Source organism: Lagopus muta, chromosome 1 (genome assembly GCF_023343835.1).
Source record: "Lagopus muta isolate bLagMut1 chromosome 1, bLagMut1 primary, whole genome shotgun sequence".
NCBI classification, from domain to species: domain Eukaryota; kingdom Metazoa; phylum Chordata; class Aves; order Galliformes; family Phasianidae; genus Lagopus; species Lagopus muta.
This window is the reverse complement of record NC_064433.1, coordinates 48,658,781-48,681,120: the sequence shown is the minus strand read 5'-3', so window position 1 is coordinate 48,681,120 and position 22,340 is coordinate 48,658,781. Positions and strand designations below refer to the sequence as shown.

Below are 22,340 nucleotides of genomic sequence, written 5' to 3'. Positions count from 1 at the left end.
ATGCTGCCCAAGCGGGGCAGAGCTTTCCTGGCTCTGCGGGGTTGCTGCGGGTGTGTGTGCTCCCAGACAGGCCGGGGCTGCAGCAGCTTTATTCCCTCTTGACCCATTTAAAGCAAGCATCGGTGACTAAGGGAGCTGGCAGTGGGATAAAAATACCTCCCACATGTTCCCTGCGAGGCCAGAGACGGAAATAGGGGTGCCGTCACCTCTCTGGGGACCGGTGGGGGTCACCCACTGTTTCACGATCCCAAAGGACTGACGCTACGTGTGCTGCATCCCACATCACTCTGGGCTTCCTGCAGCACTGAGACTGCATGTGTGGGGTTTGAGCCCCACATCCTGCAGAGCGGGTCCCCAGTGCAGCTGTCCCCACAGGACCCCATGCATCCACCTGCAAGGCCCTGCTGCTTGCTGGGTGGAATCCTGCAGCACCAGAGCTAGCGGCTGCACTGCCCTAGTGGCAGCCCTACATCTGCGATTCCAGCTCCGACTGTGTTTTCATCATTCTAATAATAAGCGCGAATATAGTAGGGATGAATCACGAGCTGCGGGTTTCGCCCCTCCTTCTCCCTAAATCCATCTTGGGGGAGTGAGATGGGGGAAAAGGAGGCTGGGGCACGGAGGAGACGCGGTGGGGACACAGCACCACGTCAGTGCCCCCTCCTGGTTGTGACCATCGCACCCGGGAGCCCTCCTGCTCCCCTCCCCTGCACAGCCCTACTGTGTCGAAGCACCATCCAAACCCCAGGGCACTCCTAGAGCATTCCCAGAGCACTGCTGGTCCGCAGCCAGCTGTCCTCATTCACACCCCAGGGAGTTTTGCGCCTCTTCACCTTGAGTGCTCTGGGTCAACAGCACCCAAACCCCCAGTCACTGTGGGGTTTGCCTGATGGGAACCGCTCGCTTTGTTGCAGGGACCTTTAGCAAATGTTAATGCTTTCTTTTCGCTGGAAAGCTCTCTGGATGATCTGCCAGAACAGATTTCACACGCTTCTCCTAAAATTATGCCCTTTGCTTTCCCAGCACTTGAGAAGAAGCACAGCCAGTCATGCTAGCGGTATGCGGAGAATGGCTGCATGGGGCCACATGTTAGAGAGGCGAGGGCCGAGCCCACAGGTGGGCTTCCTGCAGCCCTCCCACCTGCACACAGCCCCTGCTGCATCCCCCTGCATCCCCAAAAATCTCCCTGCATCCTGGCATCCCCAGCATCTCATCACATCCTCTCTATATTCCTTGCATCCCTGCAGCCTCTGTATCCCCCCACATGTCATCACATCCCCCTGCAGCCCACTGCATCCTCTCTATATCCCCTACGTCCCTGCACCCCCACAACCTCACCACATCCTTGCTGTATACCCTGCATCCCTTTGCATCTCCATATCTCCTCACATCCCCTTGCATCCTTACATCTCCAGCATTCCCTGTATCCCCCCACACTTCCCTGCATTGCCCCACATTCCCTATGTTCTCCTACACCCCCCTATATCCCCTGCATCTTACCACATCCCCCCACATCTCCCCGCATATCCCCATGCCCATGGTTCCCCCCATCTGTGGCAATCTCACAAGGATCTCCAGTGAAGGACCCTCACCCCTGCAGGGATCTGCCCCCTGTCAAGGCTGGGGCTGATATCTGGCCCCCCTCCAGTGTGTGTTACAATCACCCCCACCTGTCGGTGGGGACACTCAGGGTTTACTCTTCCCCATGTATTCATTTTGGAAAATGCAGCAGGGGGATGCAGCCCCGGCCCTGCCCTCCCTGCACTCAGCAGCGACTCATGAACACCACTATGGCTGTAGTTGGAGCTGATTATGTACATCTTAAGTGACTCACTGGGGAATTTTTATTATTTTATTTTTAATAACTGGCGGTGTCACTACGGGGCATGAAGTTTGCTTGGCTGAGTTTGTTTCAGCAGAGATAAATAATTGAGGAGTTGGAGAGCAAATAAGGAGTGCTCCTGGGGATAAGCCCTGGGTCATACCTCTCCTTGCCCACCCCACATGCCACTCCTGCCCTTCTGTGCCCACATCGCCCACGGCCAGGATATGCCATTGCTGTGGCCTTCAGCATCACATCTGTTGGCACTGATGGTGGCAGTGACTGCACTGAAACCCTTTGGGGAGCAGGAAGGGATGGAGAAAACTCCTGAAAAAATCCCATTCACTCATCCCTGACCGCAGGTGGTCCCTGCTTGTAAATAGGGCTGAGAGCATCAGGCTCAGCCACAGACCCAGGGTTTTTCCCCGGAGTCCCCCAGCCCCGCTCTCCCCCTCCCAGTGCCGCCGCTGCCATCGATCTGGGCCCAGAATAGCTGCTGCCAGCAGCCGGCCGACGCCGCAGCGCTGCTGGAAGGACATGGTCGGTGCCCCCCTCCTTGCCCTGCGGGCCCCATGGAGATGGAGGAGAAAGGGAAATGGAGTGAGGAGGGTGGGAGACAGAGGAGCAGCCTCAGAAGAGGAGGGGCTGAGTGATGTGCTGCTGGCACCGGAGCTGGTGCCTTCAGAGGGGGCTGCTGGAACCAGCTCCACTTCCACTCCACGCCACTCCCATCCCACTTCCATTTCAACTTCCATTTCCATTCCACTTCCTTTCCACTTCCCTTTTGATTCCATTTCCATTTCCTCTCCATTTTTACTGAATTTTCCATTCCTATTTTCTTTCAATTTCCCATTGCCATCCAATTCCCATTACCTGTCCATTCCTATATCCATCCCCATACTTATTTCTATTTCCATTTCCATCCCCATCCCACTCCCATTTCCTCTCTAGTTCCCATTCCTGTTTCCACTGCATTCCTATTCCATCTATATTCCCGTTCCCATCCCATCCCCATCTCTATCCCCATCCCCATTCTCATCCCATCCCAACCCATCCCCATCCCCATCTCCATTTCCCCATTCACTCCCACAGACCCACTGGGGCTGCAGCATCCCTTTTCCAACCCCCACTTCCCATCCCTGTGCCATGGGGCCCCATGGTAGCCCCTCCTCCTGCCCCAAGGAGCCCAGCTCTGTGCACATTGCTCTCACCCAACCCAAGGTGGCTTTTCTTGGGGCCAGAGGGGGGATTTCCCCCTGGGGGTGCTGCTTCAGGTGAGATGCCCGCAGCCCATCCGTGTCCCCCCCAGGTGTCACTGGGGCAGGTGGCACCCCAAGGGGAGCTCCCGAAACCAACACAGGTATCGCTTTCAGCGTCTCCCAGTGCACCCTTTCAGAAGATGAGTGGGACCAGAACGATACTGACACTAAGAGAAGGAAATGGAGGCTGATTGGAGTGGAGTGGCTTTTGGTGTGTGTTTCTGTGTTGGTATTTTTTTTTCAGTCTTTCCTTAAGTGCGAACACCATCTGGCTCCCAAACTCCGTCAGCGCTTCCATTCCTGAGGCAGCTTCGCTCTCCCTAATGACTGTCATTACGCAGTAGTAGTGACTATGGACTACAGATGCTGATGAGAAGCACTGGGGAGGCCGTGTCCCAAGATAGAGAGTGCACGGAGCTGGGCAACATTCCCTGTTCAGCCACTTTGGGGAACAGCAAATAAGATGGGGGCCTTTTCCAGCTCAGTGGGTGGAGGGGCAATCCTTCTCCAACAGAGGTGTGGAGCTCTTGAGTTGGGAGGGGACAGTGTGGTGTCCCACATGGATCTGCAGAGAAATGTGTTGCAGGCTTGCAGTGCCCTTTGCTGGCAGGCAGCCCGAGGTGGCTCCACAAGTGTCCTCTGGGGATCCTGACTCACAAGAGTGAGGGGAGGATGAGGGAGAGCGATGTGAGAGTGGGCCTGAGTTGGTGCAGCTGCACCCAAAGGTGAATGAGCAGCAGACAAGTCCCCCTCACAACCTGCCTGGGGTTTCCCCACTTTATGCCCCACTGGTGGCCATAGAATCAAAGAATCAAGACTGGAAAAGGCCTCTAAGATCACCTAGTGTTATCATCAGCCCATCTCCTCCATGCCCACTAACCACATCTCTCAGTGCCACAGCCACACGGTTCTGGAACACCCTCAGCAATGGTGGTGGTGACCCCACCTCCCCCCTGGGCAGCCCATTCCAATACCCCACCATGGTATCCTGCAAAGGAGAAACACCTGAAGAAATAAGAGCCAGAACCCTCACCTGAGCAGAAAGAGGTGTTTTTTTTCAACAAGATTATAGGAGTTTATTTTCTGGTGTGGAGTCTGAACCATACCCATATGTCACAGCTATAGGAAATGGAAGGGGAGATGCAGCAGCACTGCTCCCTCTGCCTCCTAGCCCTGCTGTCCATGAAGTAGGCTGTCCTGCCTCCCAGTGGTCCTTCTATTACAACCAGGGAGATGATGGAGTCATCTTCCCTAGAGTTGTTCAGAGTGTGTCCAGGGCTGGACTTGATGGACTTCCACCTAATAAGATGTGCAGAGACTGCAGCCCCAGCAATGGGAACACATCACGTCTTGAGATGTGTTAGGCATTATCTGGAGCAAGGCTCATCTCAGGAAGTGGGTTTAGATCTGAAAGAGGAGGTGTGGTGAAGAACGTAGGCTCATGTGCCCAAATGGTTCCCCATTGGGATGAAGGTAGCAAAGCCAACATGGCATCTATGGCAAGGAGAGGAGGGAGGCATCACCCTCTAACAAGACCGCGTGGTCCTGCAGAGGCAATGCCGCCAGATACAATGTCACTGCTCAATCCTTGGACCTCCATAGCCATTGGGTGAGCACGGCAGCATCCTCCATCTTCTGAAGGCTGTGATAGGGAGGAGAATGCTCTTGCTGGGTGTGGCAGTCATTGGTGGTGGTGACATAGGAAGCCAGAATAAACGGTGGATGAGGAGCAAAGCTGGGATCTTGGGAGAGAGCACAATCTGCACTATTGGCTTCATTCCCAAAGCTTCTTGCACAGGTGAGCCATTGGCTTATGTGTGAGCATGGCCATTGAGCTGCCTTGGACTGGCACTGCTGGTCAATTCTCACGCATAGCAACCCCCTGAAGACACACACATAAATTAAGTCATCCCTCCCACGCTCGCATCACTCCCTGCCTGGTTGTGTGCAGCATGGGTACATCCATCACTGTGAGTCCTGTCACCGCAAGTGACATGCAGTATTTTTGCAGCCACTGTGAGCTGAAGCGATGGTTGTCTGGGGCCATCATGACAAGCTCCTGCAGCCAGTGCTCCTCCCAACCAGCAGTCTCCATTGCCTGCCTCTGGTTCTCGCTGACTTCAGTTACCATTGCTCAGAGCAAAGACAGATTTCCACGATTCTTTCCCTTGCTCCCTGATCAAAAAGATGAATTGTTTCCCATTCCCTGGGCATTCAAGATGCAGAGGGAGTTCCCCTGACTGCCCACGGGTGCCTGCCACCAAATAACAATGCCTAAAGGGAGCAGGGATATAGATGTCACAGCATGAAGGGGACAGGAGAAGCAAAACTGTGCATAGAGAAGATGCTGGATGAGCTTTTCTCCATAAGGCCCCAAGCCATTGGTCAGTAGCAATCATCGAGCTAATGTTGATGGGGTTCGGTCCTAAAGGAACTCCCTGCTTCCCCTCTTGCTGATCTTCCAGCCCCGTGTCCCTAGAAGTGTCCCATCCAGCAGCAGACCCATCTGGACTCCCCAGTTCCATAGCTCAGCAGCTTTTGGTAACACAGCATGAATCCTTGGGCTTCCTCTAGTGACTGCAGGCATGGCTGGGACTCCATACAAATGGGGAAACATAAAATGCGAAACCCAGTTCTGGTGCAGCTTATGTCCGTGCAAGATTTTGTCCCCTAGGGAAGGGCTCTGGCTGTCACAGTCTCTCCTCACCCATGCATTCCTGGGTGGTTTTGGTGGTGACCAAGGCAGTGGCTCCCAGTTCGGTGGCCGGCAGCGGGAAGCCGTGGCCATGCTCCTTATGGTGGGGCCAGGTAGTGGCCAGCAGCACCACATCACCCTTAGCATCACCCTGGCAGCACGGCCGCCGTTTCGCTCCATCCCTCCTGGGCATCCTCAGACCTCCATTGCGGTGTGGGCAGGGGCCTTGTGCTGGGTTGGCGTTCCCCTCTGGAGTACTGACATCCAAGCAGCTGGAGCTGGGCAGGGGGCCGGCATCACCCAGGCTTTCTGAGAGAGGGTGAGAAGTGGGGTCAGGGGCTGGAACAGGGATCTCCCCACCACACTGCTTTGTAGCACATTTTTTTCCCCCAAAAATGTAATTGGGGAAGTGCAGCCATGCACTTGTGCCTCGAGTCTCCTGCGAGCCCGTGCTAACAGTAAGAACTGGGCATGATTGCTTCCCATTTAAAAATAGACTTGTTTACAAGTAGCAATGGCCACGTGCCTCCCCACGCTTGCTGTCGTGGGATTTCTCACTCTTTTGTTTTCAGTACTGTTCATGGGGATCCCTGGTGGGGCACTGTGACTTCACCTCCTGGAAGAGCCCTGTGGGGAGAGGCACAGCTCTATCCCTTACCCCAACAACGGTGTCTTCAGGGGTGACCCCATAAGATGCTTGGTGCATTGTGTTCTGCTGATAAGGGCTGGCTCTGACACTGTCAACTCCTTGGAGTGGCAGTGGCATGCAAGTGTCAGAGGATGCTGGGAACACCTTATGGGGTCCTCAGCACAGTACCCCAATTCACATGGCTCCCACTGCGTATTGAGTTCTTTTCATGTTGCCCTGGGGAGAGGGGTGGCCTCTGGGGCACCCAAGGAAGATGTAGGAAATATGAGCCACCCCAAGGAGCCAATAGAGTAAGCACAAAGTCTCCTACCTCGTGCTCCGTCTTCAACCTCCTGCTCCGTCTTCCTCCTCTTCCTCCTCCGTTTCCCCAGCTTGCAGGCAAGGAAGCCCCAGAGGGCAGCCAAGGCCAGGAGAAGTCCCACCAATGCAGGGACCCCAAAGATCAGAAGCCTGCTGGGCAGGTGCATGGAGGGGACGGTGGGCAGTGTGTCTGAGCTGGGCACTCCAGGGGCGGGCTTTGCTGTGGTGAAATGCCGGCAGGGTCAGAAGGGGCAAAATGGCATTACCAAGGTATTCCAGCACTGCGGCTGCAGTCATGGAGCTCCATCCCATCTCCATTGCCACTTCCACCGCGACCCACAGAAGGTCTCCTCCAAGCCCACCCCACAGCATCCTCCCGCCCCCTTCACCACCTAACCCTGGCCACACTTACTTGAGTTGTCCCCGAACAGCTCGGAGCATATCACGCAGGATTTGGTTAGCAGGTCAAAGCAATGGGAGGAGAGGCAGGAGGCACCGCCGTCTGCTTTTCCTGGGGAGGCCATGGCCGAGCGCTCCTGCATGGCTTGGCGTAGAGCAGCTGCCCGAGTGTGAAATCGCAGAGCCCCAGGGCGGGTGGCAGAGGGAGATGCAGTCTGTCGAGCTGCCTCAGCTCCCCTGGGGCTCCCAGTGCTTCACTTCCCCTGGGGCGGATCTTCGCCCAGGAGGAGGAGGCCAACAACGCACCCACTGACAGCCCCTCTGTTCCAAAATGTGATGCTAAAATCTGTCCTGCCCTGGCCCAGTGGTATCACCTCCCCATCTGATGTCACCCCTAGCCCCTGAGCGTCTAAGATCTACCCCAGTCTACAGCATCAGGGACTTGCTGGCAGCCCCTTGCAGAAGCCCCCTGGTGGGCCATGTGTCCACATGAGCTGTGGGACAGAAATCCCTGGGCCAGGTGCTCTGCCTCACTCCAAGACCAACACAAAAAGGCTGAACCTGCCTGCTACACCCTTCGTATCACCAGCTTAGGCCCTTGGCAAGGAGTGTCAAAGCCCCTTGGTGCCAATTCTTCAGGGGTTTAGAGCTCTCTCTGCTCACAGTAACTGGGAACAAGTCTGGTCCCAAAACCCTCAGAGAGGACTAAAGACACCACGAAGGGCCTCAGGTGTCCCTCATCATGAGCAAGAGATTCCCTGCCACTGACACCCATATGTCAAATCCTGGTGGTTGAGACCTGAAGTACGTAAGGGGTGGATTTCTTCTTTGCAGGCAGCCTTTCTCCATCACAGAATATTTTAGGTCAGAAGGGACCTGAAAGCCCACCTAGTGCCCACCCCGTGCCATGGGCAGGGCTGCCTCCCACCAGCTCAGGCTGCCCAAGGCCCTATCCAACCTATCCTTGAACCTCCAGGGATGGGGCATCCACAGCTCACTGGGCAGCCTGTACCACTGTCTCACTGCCCTCGCAGTGAAGATTTTTCCCTCAGTGTCTAAACTGAACAAGCATTATGCCCCTTCCTCCTTCATCCCACAGGAAGGCAAGGACCTGGACACGATGCTGGCTCACCCTGCTGAAGGAGACCTGCAGCCCCACGGGCTCCTCCCAGCACAGCCTCTTCCTCCCTGGGCACGTCGGCCGGGTGAGTGAAAGTTGTGGCCAAAACTGATTGCTGCCCACCAGCTCCACACCCAAGGTGATTTCACTTCCCCTTCCACCTCGGAGCCCAGTGGCCTCTTGTTGTCCATGGCCGGCGCCCGCATGGCACCGTCCTCCCCCAGAGCAGCGCAGCCCTGGCCCAGTGACTCAGTTCTTCCACTTATGCCTTACTCAAAAGCAAACTCCCCGAGCACACCCTGCCCTTCTCTCTTGTTTCAGGGCCCAGTGGTGAGCTCAGTGCCCTCTGCATTGCCTCAGGTACCCATAGGTGCTGCTTCTCCACTGAGCAACAGCTTTGTGCCTGCTGCCAGCTGTTTCTTTACGGAATCGTTTGGGTTGGAAGGGACTCTTAAAGGCCATCTGATCCAACTCCCTTGCAATGTAGGTGTCCCTACAGCTCAATCAGGGCGCTCAGAGCCCCTGCAACCTGACCTAGGATGTCTCCAGGGATGGGGATCACCACCTCTCTGGGCAACCTGTGCCAGTGTCTCACTCTCCTTATACGGTAAAAAACATTTTCATTATATGCCCAATCTAAATCTCCCTATCCCTCATCTTCCGTCCCTCTCCCGTCACCCACTGCTTGTTCCCATTCCCTTCCTTGCACGTCTGCTCATGCCCAGGCCAGGAAAATGATGTTTCAACTTGCACATTGCAGGGTTTACTCATGGAGAAAATCACCGCTGACTTCCCCGGCAGCACTCACGTGTGAGCTGCGCACCCAGGGCTCCAGCCTCTGCCTCTCTGGCCCTCGTGGCAGCTTCAGGAGCGGGGACAGTGAGGACCTGGTGGCTGGTTAGTGGTGATGGGCTGCTCGCATCTAGGGGTGCTCGATAATAGCATAAATGCATAATTAAAGAGCAGAAAAAATGACTCACTGGATAAGGAAATGTGCTTTTCTTATCTTTGCGGAGAAATGAGTGCCCCGGGAGCTGGGAAGCCTAGCTAACCAAGTGGTTTTATAAAACAAATAAACCAGCAAAAATATCAAAAGAGCTATTTAAAAGTTACGGCTCAATCCTGGAGCTGGAGAGGGCTGTATTTCCGCACTGTGTGCCCCAGCCCAGAAGCAGGGCCAGCCCTCATCCCCATCCCTGCGTGAGCGGTTCCTGCAGCCCCACGGCGGGTGCAGTGACTCACACATGCTCTCGGGGCTGGCTGTGTCAGAAAATATCCACCAAAAGTACACCTTGTGCTCGCGTGCACCGGAAACCCAACAACATGTTGGTTACAGAGGTGTTTATCTGGCAGACCCACTGACCTCAGGACAAACCTCTAACACGTGCAGCTCACATTTGTCCCATTGGCCACAGCCACCTGCACACGGGGTGGGTGAGAGGATGACCTCCCACCCCTTACCAAGTATTTTGATTTTTGGCTTTTGGTCGTACTCTGGGCTGCTCAAGCCAATGCTGGTTGCAGGAATGGTCGGATGCCAACCTCAAGCTGGTTGCAGCCCTGCAGCACTGATGTAGGCTGCTGCAAGAGGAGCGAGCTGCACATGGCTGGACATGAGTGTGGCCCCAAGCTGGGATGAGGTGGAGGATTGAGCGGCTGCTAAGCCTGAAAGGCCCTGCAGCAGTGAGCTTGGCACCACCGTGCAGCTGGCCCCAGGCTCTGCTGGCAGCATTCCCTCCAAGTACCCATAGAACAAATGGATGGACCGCCACAGGTTGCAGCACTGAGGAGCTGTGCATCCATGCAGTGTTCCCCACCACCCCACTGAAAAATGCAGAGGATGAGGGCAGTGCAGTTTTTAAGTCCCTTAACCATCTTGTCTCTGAGCTAGCTAACTAGGACTGCAAATCCCTGGTGATAATCACAGACACCATGCCTGCAAGCTTTCCCTCAGACCATTCATTTTGCTTGATGATGCTTTAAAGAGACATCTAATGAGGATAATCTGATTCAAATCCCCTCTGCTTTTGGGTAGGCAGACCAATTTAGTCCCCCTCACACTCCTTCTTCCCCAGTGGCTCTCTTTATTTCCCCTTCTCATATGAATCACTCTGGGGTTTCCTTTGCTCTTTGCACTGCTATTTCGTTTTTTTGATATGACCACCGCAATCAATATTCACTCAATTTAGAGCCTCATTAGCATGAAATCAGATTCACTTTTTACTCACATCCTCTTGGCGATACGTTGCTGGATGGTGCTTCAGCCCTTACATCAGGTGCAGGAACATCACAACCTGGTTACAAACTTTCCTCCTTACCTGATTAAATCAGAACCGCTTACAGGAGATCCACACACCCAGGCCACAATCAAGTCAAGCTCTGGGGAGGGAGAAGGTCTCACTCACAATCGTCTTTCAACGCAGAGCAGATGGTGAACGCACCGCCTATATCATTTATAGGACACCATCACTATGTATTAGTCCCATGCAGTGGCTGAGCAAAGCCACACCAGAGCTCAGCATGCTGGCAGCAGCCTGATGTATGTGAGAGCCCACATGCATCATAGGTGTGTGGGCTGGGGGATGTCACCCATCTGCTTACACCCACGGCACGGAGCAGGGGACATAATGCCACAGCCCCCATCCCAGAGGGGGTTACCAGGACTGGGGCAAACGCCACCCAGCCCACCAACTTGTATACAAAGTAGGTCAGCATTATGCAACATCTGCACACAAGCAGCTCCTCGGCGTTTCCCCAGGAGCAGCTCGCACGCAGCAGCAGGATGGATGCTGGGGTGCTGTGAGGCCAGGCACCAGGCTTTGCTATGCGTCGCTCCTTTTGGTATCCAAAGGGGGGGGTATAAGAAAGAAGGGAACAGACTATTTAACATGATCTGTCAGGATAGGGCAAGAGGAGATGGTTTCAAGCTAAAAGAGGGGAGAGATTTAGACTGGATGTAAGGAAAAAAGGTTGTTATAATCAGGGTGGTGAGGCACTGGGGCAGGATGCCCAGAAAAGCAGTAGATCCCCCCCCGGAGAAAAAAAGTCAGGCTGGAGGGGCTCTGAGCATCCTGATTGAGTTGTAGGTGTCCCTATTCACTGCAGGGGAGTTGGACCGGATGGCCTTTAAAGGTCCCTTCTAACTCAAATGATTCTGTGATTTTAGGATTCTCTGCCTGCACGGCTCTGCATACAGTTTGCTGAGGCTTCTGAAGCCTGGGAGGGAGGAGGGACAGGCAAAGCTGCAGCATCTCTGTGTCCACAGTGCCCAAGACTCCCTCCCCTGCCCTTTACCTCAGCGCCTCAGGTTTCCCCAGCTCCACCACCTTTGATCAGCACAGGGCCCGAGTCACAGGGGGGGTTGAGGTTTAATCAAGCAGTGCTGGCCCATGGCTGTACAGAGAGCCACAGGTAGCTACAGACATCACCCAGCTGAACACAGCTCAGGCTCCACATCTGTCAGCTCCGCTGAGCTAAAGAGGGAGCAGAGTAGGGGAAAAAAGCCATGTGTGTTCATGCTGGGGCGATGCCAACACTGCTGTCAAATGGAGGCAAGCAGCCAGCACGGAGGCGAGGAGAGCTCTGAGCTGACCATTGCCAATAACAACAGCATCTCACGGGCCCCTCAGCCTCCATAAGCACTTGTGGGTCACACCATGAGCATGGAAGCCAACGCGGCACATTTATCTGGGCTGTTTTAGGTATTGCCTGGGCTCACAGCAATGTCCCTGCATGGTTCCTGCACACAGAACACCCGCCCTTGAGAACACCTCAGCTGCTCGGGGCACAGCTCACTGCAGCACAGGATGCAGGGGGACAGAGGACACAGCAGCCCACGCACAGGGACCAGCTTTCCAGGGGGAGGTGGCTTCTGTCTTTGTTTTCATCTTCAACCCACCTCAGCGCTCCTTCCTGTGACGTGCAGAGCCCCTGGGGCTCTTGCACCCAGCCCGCAGCTGCACCTGGCCCAGCGGGGACGCGTATGTAAAGCACAGGCTCTTTCACACACCGCTGACTTCCTCTTGCCAAGGACACAGCGAGGAGGATGGCCACAGCTTCAGTAGCTGCCTGCAAAGTCAGACGTGCCATACAGCCCCTCGTGACACCGTTAGCCCAAAGGGGGCCTCAGCACCACTGCACGTGGCAGCCCCTCCTGGAGCCCGTGGGCCAGGAGCTGCTTGTTCGAGGGGGCTCTGAGCAAGGCATGTCACCCCCCAAGCCTCCCACATGCCACTGCTCCTGTGCTCCAGCTTGTCACATCCAAGCCAGCCTGAGGGGATCCATCCTGCCTCGCATCTCCGTGCCGTATTAATATTTAACGGTGAGGGAGAGAGAGCCAGAGACTTTGATTTCTCCCACCAGCCAGCTCAAGGACAACTCCGCAGCACAGGGAATTTCAGTGCTTCAGAAGGTGGGTTTGGGCTGGTTCACAACAGAACTCAACCACATTGCATTGCCCCAGGAGAAGGGTGAACTCAATACTCCATGAGAAAGGCAGGAGCTTGGTTTTAGCCCCCTTGCCACAGGAACGGACACCAAGCAGCACTCCTTTACATCAGAATGATGGCAAACATCAAGCTCTGCTCATCAGGACAACGCCAGCCCAGATTTGCAGCCCCAAGGACACCAAAATGCCATGCCAATGTCAACTCGCTCCCACCGCAGAGGAGGCAGCTCCTGTTTCATGTGCAGTGCCAACAAGGCACAGCAAATTTTAACACACGTGCCCAGAGTCATGCAAGAGATCAGTTACAGAGACCAAGGGAGCCCAGGGTTTCTGGCTCCAGCTCTGGGCTGTGCCAGCTCTTGCTCTCTCTTGCATATAAATCCTTTTTCCCCACCAGTGAAGGACAGCTGGTCAGTGAGCAGAAAGTGGCAGCTGATCAACAGCCAGCAGCGACATGGCACATCAGTGCAGGGTGGGAGGCAGAGAAGGCTCGGTGAGCAGGGGGAGCTGCCAGGTGACTTGGGCCAGCAGAAGGAAGAGTAGCTTGGGTCTGACCTGAGCAGAGCCCTACAGAGCTTCTATAGTCAAGGAAGGTCAGAAACCCCACAGAAGGAAACACCTCCTCTGCTTTCATGCTCTTTCCAAGGCATGCAGCAGACCAGATACCTCTGCCACGCCTCTGCAACTCAGGGCAGCACAGCAGTCTTTCCCTGCCCCCCTATCCCAGCCAAGCCTCTGCCAACTGCAGATCTCATGAAGTAGAAACAATTGGGTTTAACCAAAGATCTCCAAAGCTAATACAAGAGCTGGCCTTGAATCTAAATCTCTACCATCAGTTTCAAGGTTTGGAGGGCAGGCAAATTGCCTGTGCTGGGTTTATCTCTGATTGCTGTTACAGGATAGAGATCATTTACTCCAGGCCCATAACAGTACACAGCTTCTTTCCCCTGGTAGCACAGACTGAACATACCATGTGTCTTATTATGCCTAAAAATTGGTCTGATTTAACTAACGCGGTTGCAAACCCAGCAGAAAAAAAAGCTTCTCTTGGAAAACCTGGGCCTACAGAGAGCTATAATCCAAGCAGCTAATGCTAACTGTGCCCATTTGTGCTAAAATCTCTTACCTCCATGTGCAGCTCAGCCAGCCGGGTGAGGACACAAAATCTTCCTCCCATGGGTCACACTGCAGCAGCAGACAAGTCCTCATTACAGCCTCACTCAGCGCTGCATGACCAAAGCTCACTTTAGTGCAACTGGTGTAAGCTCTTCTATGCTAATCAAACTGCTTTTACACTCATTTCGCTGGCACACAACTGACAAAAATACATCCACAAAGTAAAGTAGCCAAAGTAGCAAAGCTCACAGGTACTTTTGCTAGACAGAGGGAGATTTTTCATTGTAGACCTCCAAAGAAATAGGGAATTGAGGCACAGAAAGATAAAAAAAATCCAGAATATTTCTATTAGTTTAGGTTTCAGCTAGGCTGACAAACTCTTCTGTGATGTTTGAAGATGACAACAGAACCTAAATGAGTAGCCTTAATTCAATTCCAGGCACTCCAAATCTCTGTTCTGAATCCAAGTACTACTTCCACAAGGCCATTATCAGATATTAGCACTGGCTACTCCATCTAGATGGGGGGGTATCCTCAACTGCCTTGTCTGCTCAGCATTGTTATGCCCTGCCTGAACTAATAGCTGACAGTTCCTAGAGGTATTTACACAGTTGTAGCTGTAGCTTTAGATGTGTCCCAACGACTTTCAGTTGTAAAACATGATGGACCTGAGACACAGTGTCATATTCTTAGATACGCTCCACTTCCCCTGCCAGCTCTATTAAAGACTTTTTCCTAAGAGTAAGAAAAATATTTGCCCCTAGGTGAAGTGAGACGTTGCTCTTAAGGAACTAGGTTTTATTTTGTAGCAGCTAGGACTCAGCCACCTGTGGGCAGTACCAACAGTACCTCTCTGCTTAGGAAGTCGTAGAAGGAAATGCCGTATCTGATCCACTATGCTTGAAGGTGTTGGACAGCAATACACTGGGGTTGCTACAGGGGTGAACCAAAGAAATTTTCATTTTCAACAGTTAAAAAACAGATTTTACCCAAGCCCGGGAGTTTTCTGGGGGAGCCGGAGAGCAGCCAAGGAGATGAAAGTCTCCTGACCTTACAGCAGTTGCAAAGAACACACAAGAATCACTCTTTTCTCATTTGGTGCCACAGGCCTTCCTCTCCTCCCCTCACTGCACCTGTACACTGAGAGCAAATTGAAACCAGTCTATTCTGAAACACGGTCTCATTTATTCAGAGGAGCCCAAAGTCAGAGTGAAGCTCAGCCACCATAACCAACAGAGAAACTGGTGTTTCAGTCTCTGGTGGTAAAGTCCTCACAGGCATTGGCAGGATTGCAAAGCTGAAAGTAGGGCAAGCCCATTAAGCTCCCCATCCTTCTTACATGGCCATGAGACTTCGCACATCTTTCTCCTCTGGGTTTTAGCCATAGTCCAGCCCTTTTGGACACCATAACACAGCTGAGCGGTTTAGCTCCTTTGTTCCAGCTGACAAACATCCTATCTCTCCCCTGCCAGCAACAATACAACTGGAGCTGGGATTTGTGTGTCCTCTGAGCAAGGATACAGGCTTTGCGTCTTGCTGAGCTGTCTTTGCAAGGACTGCCAACACTCACAGTTGATTAAGCCTGCAATGCTGCTCTCTCCTGCTCATAGACAGATGTCAGAAACAAGCTAAGCAAAACCGCACATGCAGCTACAGCTCTGCACCTAGGAACATTAAAGCAGACTATTAGGGATTAAGTTAAACTGAAGAGCTTAACAGATCCTGTCAGAACTTAATTTCTACCTGGCATGCAATTGTGGATAAGAAACAGCCTAGTATTTCAAGAAACACCCTATTCTGTAAGGTGGTTCAATTCAGCTTACAGAAGCATCATATTTTGAAAGGTTTTGCCACCACCATGTGGCCGAAGCAGTGACTGCAGCCTACCAAGTCACAACTCACAGGACGTTAGAAATGCCAGCAAGGACCAGTTCCACTGCCTGGTCTAATTGGGAAAAGCATTCATAGGTTTTAAAGCCCGTCCCACAGACCTAAACAAAGAAATCATACCAATTAATATTATATATTTTATTAATTTAAAACTCCAAAACACACTACTGACTGGCAGTAAGAATAAGGCATGAATTACTGCTGATAGGAAGCTATTAGTTAAATAATTGCACACATCATATGCCCAACTTGCAAGAGTCACCATGTGTTTTCAGTATGCTGCTATAGTCCTGTTGGTTTTCTTCTCTGGTCAGCTGCAGAGTGCAGAGCCTCAGCCCTACAGATGCTGGAGGGAAGAATGCAGTCCTGCAGCTCTCTGAACCAAAACTGCCCAGTTTGCAGAGGCTTGCTGGAAGCTGGCACCTTCCATTATTCTCAGATTTGATTCTCTGGGAGCATGAGAGAGAAAAAAAAAAAACCAACAATTCTGTGGTTTTAATTTGGGAACAGGGGCTGATTTTCAGTAGTAACTGCATATTTCTCCTACTGCAGCCTGCCTGTAAGGGCTGTATCCCAAATACTGCCACATCTATTACAGCACTCCTCATTTCTTAACTCGCAGAAAGTGTGACATCTTCAGAAAAATCTCTCCTTGCTTTGCAGGAGCTGACTTGCAGCAGCACAGTTCACAGCTGTTCAAATCAAATTATTTTGTGCTTAAGAGATAAAGCCTTTTTCTCTAAAGATTTAAAAGAAAGCTAAAGTGCTAGATTATCTTCTTCAGTCCCTTCCTCCCTAGTTATGTGCCAGGCATGGAAATGCTGAGCCCTTCAGTGGGCAGATGCTCACACAGCTGGATCATTAACTGCCAATTGCAGCATATCTGGAAGCTGAAGGACTGCCTTTCTCCCTTGTTACTCTCTTGGTGAGGAAACAAAATCCGCAGTGAGGTTCTGCGTTAATCCAAGGTGCTACATTGCTGTTGAGAGGAAGCAGAAGCCTGCTGCCTCACCTGCTGCCTATAGAAATTAAGACACTCAACCATGATAAGCTGCATCTGGGATTAGTTGCCTGTTTTACTGAGAGAATATCAGGAGAATATGTCATTCCCGGCCACTAGCAAAGTGGCTGAAATCCAAAACCCACTCACACAGTGGAATTCAAATGTAACAACAGGTAGGGAACCCTAATTCAAACTATCCTCTCCTCACCTATACTTTATTCACTCAATAGGAATCAATTTTTTATTATTATTTTTAAATAGACTAGCAACTACAAACAGCTCTGGATGAGTGGTTGTAACAAATCCGGCAAGAAAGCTTCCCAATGCAATTCCAACTGCAGCAGCTCAAATGCCTTGAAGTAAAGAAAAAATGATGAATCTGGATAAATTCTCACATCAAGAGGCTAATCACCAGCAGAGTTCCTCATCAGCAAGCTGAAGTACATGGCAGAAACTCCTGGTACACGACCAGCACAGATCTGTAGCATCCGGAGAAGTCGCTGAGCAGTGGCAACTCGTATCCCTTCCAGCTGGAAGCAGAACAGAGAAGTTACTTAATAGGAAAAAAAAAAAAAAAAGCAGTGATTAACTGTGATAAAAGAAAGAACTGGAACCAGCTCTAAGTATGATTCAGAGCTGCTAGTTACAGAAAACACCCATGAGATTCATTTACTCCCCGAATGCTAGAGGAAGGGCAGAGTTATGCCAGCTGAAAACCCTAAGAAAGTTTCAAGTGCTCAAACTCACTGATGCTGATTTGCTGAGAGAGGCAGCAGCAAACAGAAGGACAGTCAAAGGCACAAATATTATCTGCTGATAAGGAAGCAATCCCTGATGATGGAATGATTATTAAATGGAAAAGGGTGCAACTGCTGCATGCCACCTCCTGTCAGCTTTTCAGACCAAAAGGATAACTGGAAAGAGTGGCAACTCATACTACAAAACAGCAGTGAAGCTACAAAACCTGGCTAACAGGAGCACTGTGTGGGCAAGGACAAACAGCAAACATTTCCAGGGTTCCCAGAAAGAGAAAATGCTTTCAGGAACAAGTGTACCAAGGCTTTGCACATCAGAGAAGCTTTTCATAACTTAGGCTTGGTTTTCTGAGGCTTTGAAGTAGCACCAGAAGGTGCAGGAAATCTGTAAGACTCATTTCAAGGACAGTCAGACTCTTGTATTTATTCCTGCAGAAAGTCTGGTCTCTGACACCACTTACATGTGGCAACAGCATACGTATGTATATTTATTGCTAATGTAATGATGTTATGAAAGATCAGAGGGCAGCAGAATTCTCAAAATACCTTCCAACACCAAATAGGCACCTCACCTCCAGCTCACAGAATATCACAGGACTGCAGTAGTCTTCTCCCAGTTTCCAGATGGCATTCATCTCTACGCTGCAGTTGTTCGCCCTGCCAACTACAGAAGTTTTCTGCATTACAAGCCCCATTATCAACATCCAGTGAAGTACCAAGAAATTCTGCACGTACAAAACGACTCACAGCTAATTTTGACAGCATCATACAAGGTAAAGCAACAGCAAGCAGAACAAACAGAATGGTACAAGACGCACAGTGGAATTACCACAGAAGCCTTCCATAATACTGACAGCAGGAATAGTGTTGCCACATTACTGAGTACTGCAATGTTAACATTTGGGATAAGGGATCAGACAGTACTCTATCAGCAGGACAGAATCTTCCACTCGTTAATCAGAAGGCCTGACAGAGTATTCATGCCTCCAAGGGCCTCCCTCCATCAGGAGAACCATAGCACAAGACTACACTAAGGCTCTTTCTCACCCCTAAATTAGGCCTTCTGAATCCTAAATTCTAGGGACACAGCACCTCTTTTACAACATCCAGCAAGATGTGCTGGCCCTCTCAGTTCCTCATCTATAGAGAAGTGATGCAGGAAAGTACCCTCTTCACTCGGGGGGGAGAGAGATAGAGAGAGACAAAGAGAATTACATGAGACACAATGGGGCCAGACAGCACACAACAGAGATCACAGTCTCGTACTAAAAACCATACTTAATAGTTTAGTAGCTCATCCACTTAAATTCATTCTATTATCACAGCATCATATGCTCCTCACTGCTAATTGAGACTATCGTTAAGACTGATCTGCTGGAACAGATACAACAGCATTCTGGAATGGCACAGAAAAATAATTTTAAATTAACATCACAGTTCCTATTCAGGAATGAGAGAAAGGAGATCTGAATGGCAAAAGCAAAAAGGAAAGGGCAAGTGAGAGAAGAGAATCATGTTTTACCCGAGGAAAAAAAAAAAAAAAAAAAAAAGCAAATGAGCTCAGATATATTCAAACAAAGCTTTGATAAATCTACTGGCTGCTTTTGTTCAGTTTCAAATTAAGCCACTCCTTTGCTTTAAGGAACGCAATAGTGAGCTGTTCTGCTCAGAGGGGAGGGATGGGGCAGATGCCATACGTACCCCCTGTGACAAGGAAGCACACTTTTCCCAGGAAGAATCTGACATCCACATAAGCTAGTGAAGCTTGAACATTCTTCAAGCTGTCAGAAAAGCACAGACAATCCAGTTGGACAGGGAGGTAAAACCAGCACAGCATGAGGACAAAAGGAATAACTTTCAGAAGCACATTTGGAAAACCCATGATGTTAACATCTGCTGATTTGTGAGCCAGCAGAATTATGCTAAGAGCATGGCATCAGGGACCTCTGGACTACCCACAGCTGTTTAATAACCCATAAAATATCCTTTCAACTCAAGACTCAACAGTTAGGCTTAGTTTGAATGGTGTCCTAAAAGGTTTGCGAACGCTAAGCGTCCAAACTCATTAACATCCAATGAGACTTCAGCACTCCTTAGGCTCTTTCAGAAAAGCAAACCCACACATTTCTGCAGCACCATCTGTGCTGTAAGCATGCAGCTGGGCCTGTCATTTTGGTAAATGAGAGCCCAGGATCATCAAAAGTTAAGTAAAAAGATGCTGACTTTCGTGATCTAGCAAATCTTTGCTTATGGCCTGGGGACACAAATATGATTTCTACAAAGATGAGAGAAAAGACATCAGCCCCTGCAGATCTTTCCTTTCTGACTGGAGACTTACGTAGAGCTGATGCCACATGGTCAGCAGTGCCAGTGAAATGGGAAAACGGGCAGAGCAGCTGGCTGACTATTAGGTAGAGATGCTCTACCACAGCAAGTCTAGGGTTTAAAAATCCAGTGATTCCAACATAATAAAAGTGTAGATTTATGCATGAATTCAAGAAAGAATATCAGTTTGCTCCCTTGTATTTATGCCTTTCTTTTACCTGTATTTGCTCTTGATGTCAATAACAAATGCAATCAGATCTATCCTGGGCCGAAGGTGATCCCTCTCTGGAGGTAAGGGGAGGGATGACGCAAGGTGGCTGAAAGAAAATAAATTTGCCAGTTTAACAAATAGTTTGGCAAGTCAGCATCCACTTAATCATAACCACACAGCCACTGCAGCTCACCACATAGCACATAACCAGGAAGCCAGCTAACTGTGAAATAATTAGGCACCAAGGAGATATGGAGATTTTTTTTGGATTCTCATCTCTCTCTTAAGCCTATTCTGAGCTGCTGGCAGCCACATACTTACTAATCCCAGATGTTTAATAATGGGAGGCTTAACATAAAAAGACTCCTAGAAAAAAAACTGTCCTTATAGATGTGTACAGCAGTCATAGCATTTAACTCTTAATAGACCTTTACAATTAAGCGAGCTCTGATGCTCCACAAATATATTTTGCTACACTCACTGCTTTCTCAAGTGAGAAATCAGATCCGTATCGCTTGTATAGCTTTATAGGGGAAGTGCAACTGGGGGAGAGCTCAGTGCTCCCGTGATACCACTACTCTTCCTTTCACTGCCTCAGAAGTTACAAGGATAGTTCAGGTGTTCTCTTACACCACAGTGCCACTGCTGATGCAGCTGTGGGAGGAAACACAGGGTTTGTATCCCTTCCAAAGGCATCTGTAGCGTACAGAGTATCAGAGAATGGACAAGATTTGAAGGGATTGGGGAAGAATACTAACAGCACCACATTTTTTGGAAGATTATAAAAAAGATAGACTGGAAGAACAAAACTGCCAAGATTTCCATCTCTTTCTCAACATGCTTCATCTCTAGAAGCCAAAAAAGAAACTGCTTTTGTCCTCCTTGGGGAGAGCCACTTGTAGCAATTAGTCTTAGAGACTGCAGTATTTGTCCCAGTTTTCTTTTATCCACGCACAGTTTGTAGCTTTGTCTGCCAGTCTCTGAACGAAGGTGTTTTGTTTCCTATAAACAAGGAAGAAAACACTGAACAGAAGCATTCCAAAACAGCACAAGATATGAGCCAAGCGTGACTAAGAGGCATGCTGTAATACAAACATCACCACACACTGATGGCGATACCTGGGGAACAAGAAACGTCAGTAGCCTCCAGACACGTGCTAAGAGGTGTCAGTGCGAGGGGACACAAAACCCTGCAACACCTGTAGGAAATGGGATGTGCAAGTGCCAATTACTTCCACCCCCGCTTCCAGTGACAACCAAACCTCTTTCCCAGAAAGCTGGCCGTACATCAGTGGGGCAGAACCACAAAAAGCGGACCAGCACCACCCTTCCCCTTGCTCACTCACATGCTGATGTTGAAGTCCTTCTTCTCGCACAGCATGGCCTCGGCGAGCTGCTGCTGCGGGCCGCCCTCCGCGCCCACCAGCTGCGGGGCGACAGGCAGCGGTCACACGGGGTTAACTCATTTGCATACGGCAGCCCGGCGGCCTATCCCGGGATCATATCTGCATACAACGGCTCAACGAAGGGGGAGGAGGGGCGAGGCCACCGCCGCCGTTGCGGCCGAGGATATGCCCGCCGGGGGCTGAGCGCTGGGCCAGCTGGGCCGGGCCAAGCGGATCCCAACCGGACCGCAAAAGAGCTAGAGGACCGGGGACTCCCGGGGCACCGCAGACTTACCAGTATGGTGGCGCTGTTGAGCTCCGGCAGCTTATCGAAGGGCCGCAGCACCGCCATCCCCACCGCCGGCTGCGCGGCGATTTGAAAATGGCCGCCTTGCGTGACGTCACGCTGTGGGCGGGGCGGGGCGGCGCGGGCGTGCGCTCGGCGGGGAGCGCGCCGGTGACCGCGCCGGTGACGTCAGCGGTGCTGGGGCTGCGGGCGTTGCGGGCGTATGGTGGGGCGAAGCCCGGGCTGCGTGGTGGCCGGCTTTGGTGAAAGGCTGGTTCCTCGTCCCTGGAGCTGTCCTTGCCCTGGGCTCCGTCCTGCTCTTTCATGGCCGTCCCCGTGCCTCGCTCGGTGCTGCACACGCACTGCGTGCAAAACCGCGGCGGCCACGGAACTGTCATCGCAAGGAGGAGCTCAACAGTGAGGACGGGGCGTGCGGAAGCCTCGGTGCTCCCCTCCCTGCGCTGCTCGTCGCCCCGCGCCCCGCTCTGCGGAGCTCCCCGTGCGCAGAGACTGACACGGATACGCGGTCGCGTTTTCTCCTCCGATGAGCCCTGCAGGGGGCTGCGATGGAGGCTGGCATCACTCCTGCTTTGATCCTGACAAAGGCAGACGGCTCAGCTCGTCGCCAGCGCCGTAGCAGGTGAAGCAGAAGTGATGGCGGATATTTCTGGCTGCCGC

General features: G+C 51.5%; 2 protein-coding genes across 2 annotated transcripts; both read right to left on the bottom strand.

The window, feature by feature from the left end:
* Nucleotides 1-3,803: 3,803 nt before the first annotated feature.
* Nucleotides 3,804-7,350, bottom strand: TNFRSF13C (TNF receptor superfamily member 13C). Its single transcript, XM_048953337.1, has 3 exons — nucleotides 7,138-7,350; nucleotides 6,736-6,945; nucleotides 3,804-6,085 (listed from the first exon to the last, which is right to left on the bottom strand). The coding sequence occupies exons 1-3, from the start codon at nucleotides 7,265-7,267 to the stop codon at nucleotides 5,772-5,774; spliced, it is 654 nt and encodes a 217-aa protein (XP_048809294.1). The 5' UTR covers nucleotides 7,268-7,350; the 3' UTR covers nucleotides 3,804-5,771.
* An 8,470-nt stretch (nucleotides 7,351-15,820) lies between these two features.
* On the bottom strand, nucleotides 15,821-21,806 carry CENPM (centromere protein M). Its single transcript, XM_048933150.1, has 7 exons — nucleotides 21,672-21,806; nucleotides 21,338-21,417; nucleotides 19,999-20,097; nucleotides 19,157-19,236; nucleotides 18,028-18,119; nucleotides 17,096-17,230; nucleotides 15,821-16,146 (listed from the first exon to the last, which is right to left on the bottom strand). Exons 1-6 carry the CDS (start codon nucleotides 21,726-21,728, stop codon nucleotides 17,105-17,107), a joined length of 534 nt encoding a protein of 177 aa, XP_048789107.1. The 5' UTR covers nucleotides 21,729-21,806; the 3' UTR covers nucleotides 15,821-16,146; nucleotides 17,096-17,104.
* Between the last annotated feature and the right edge of the window lie 534 nt (nucleotides 21,807-22,340).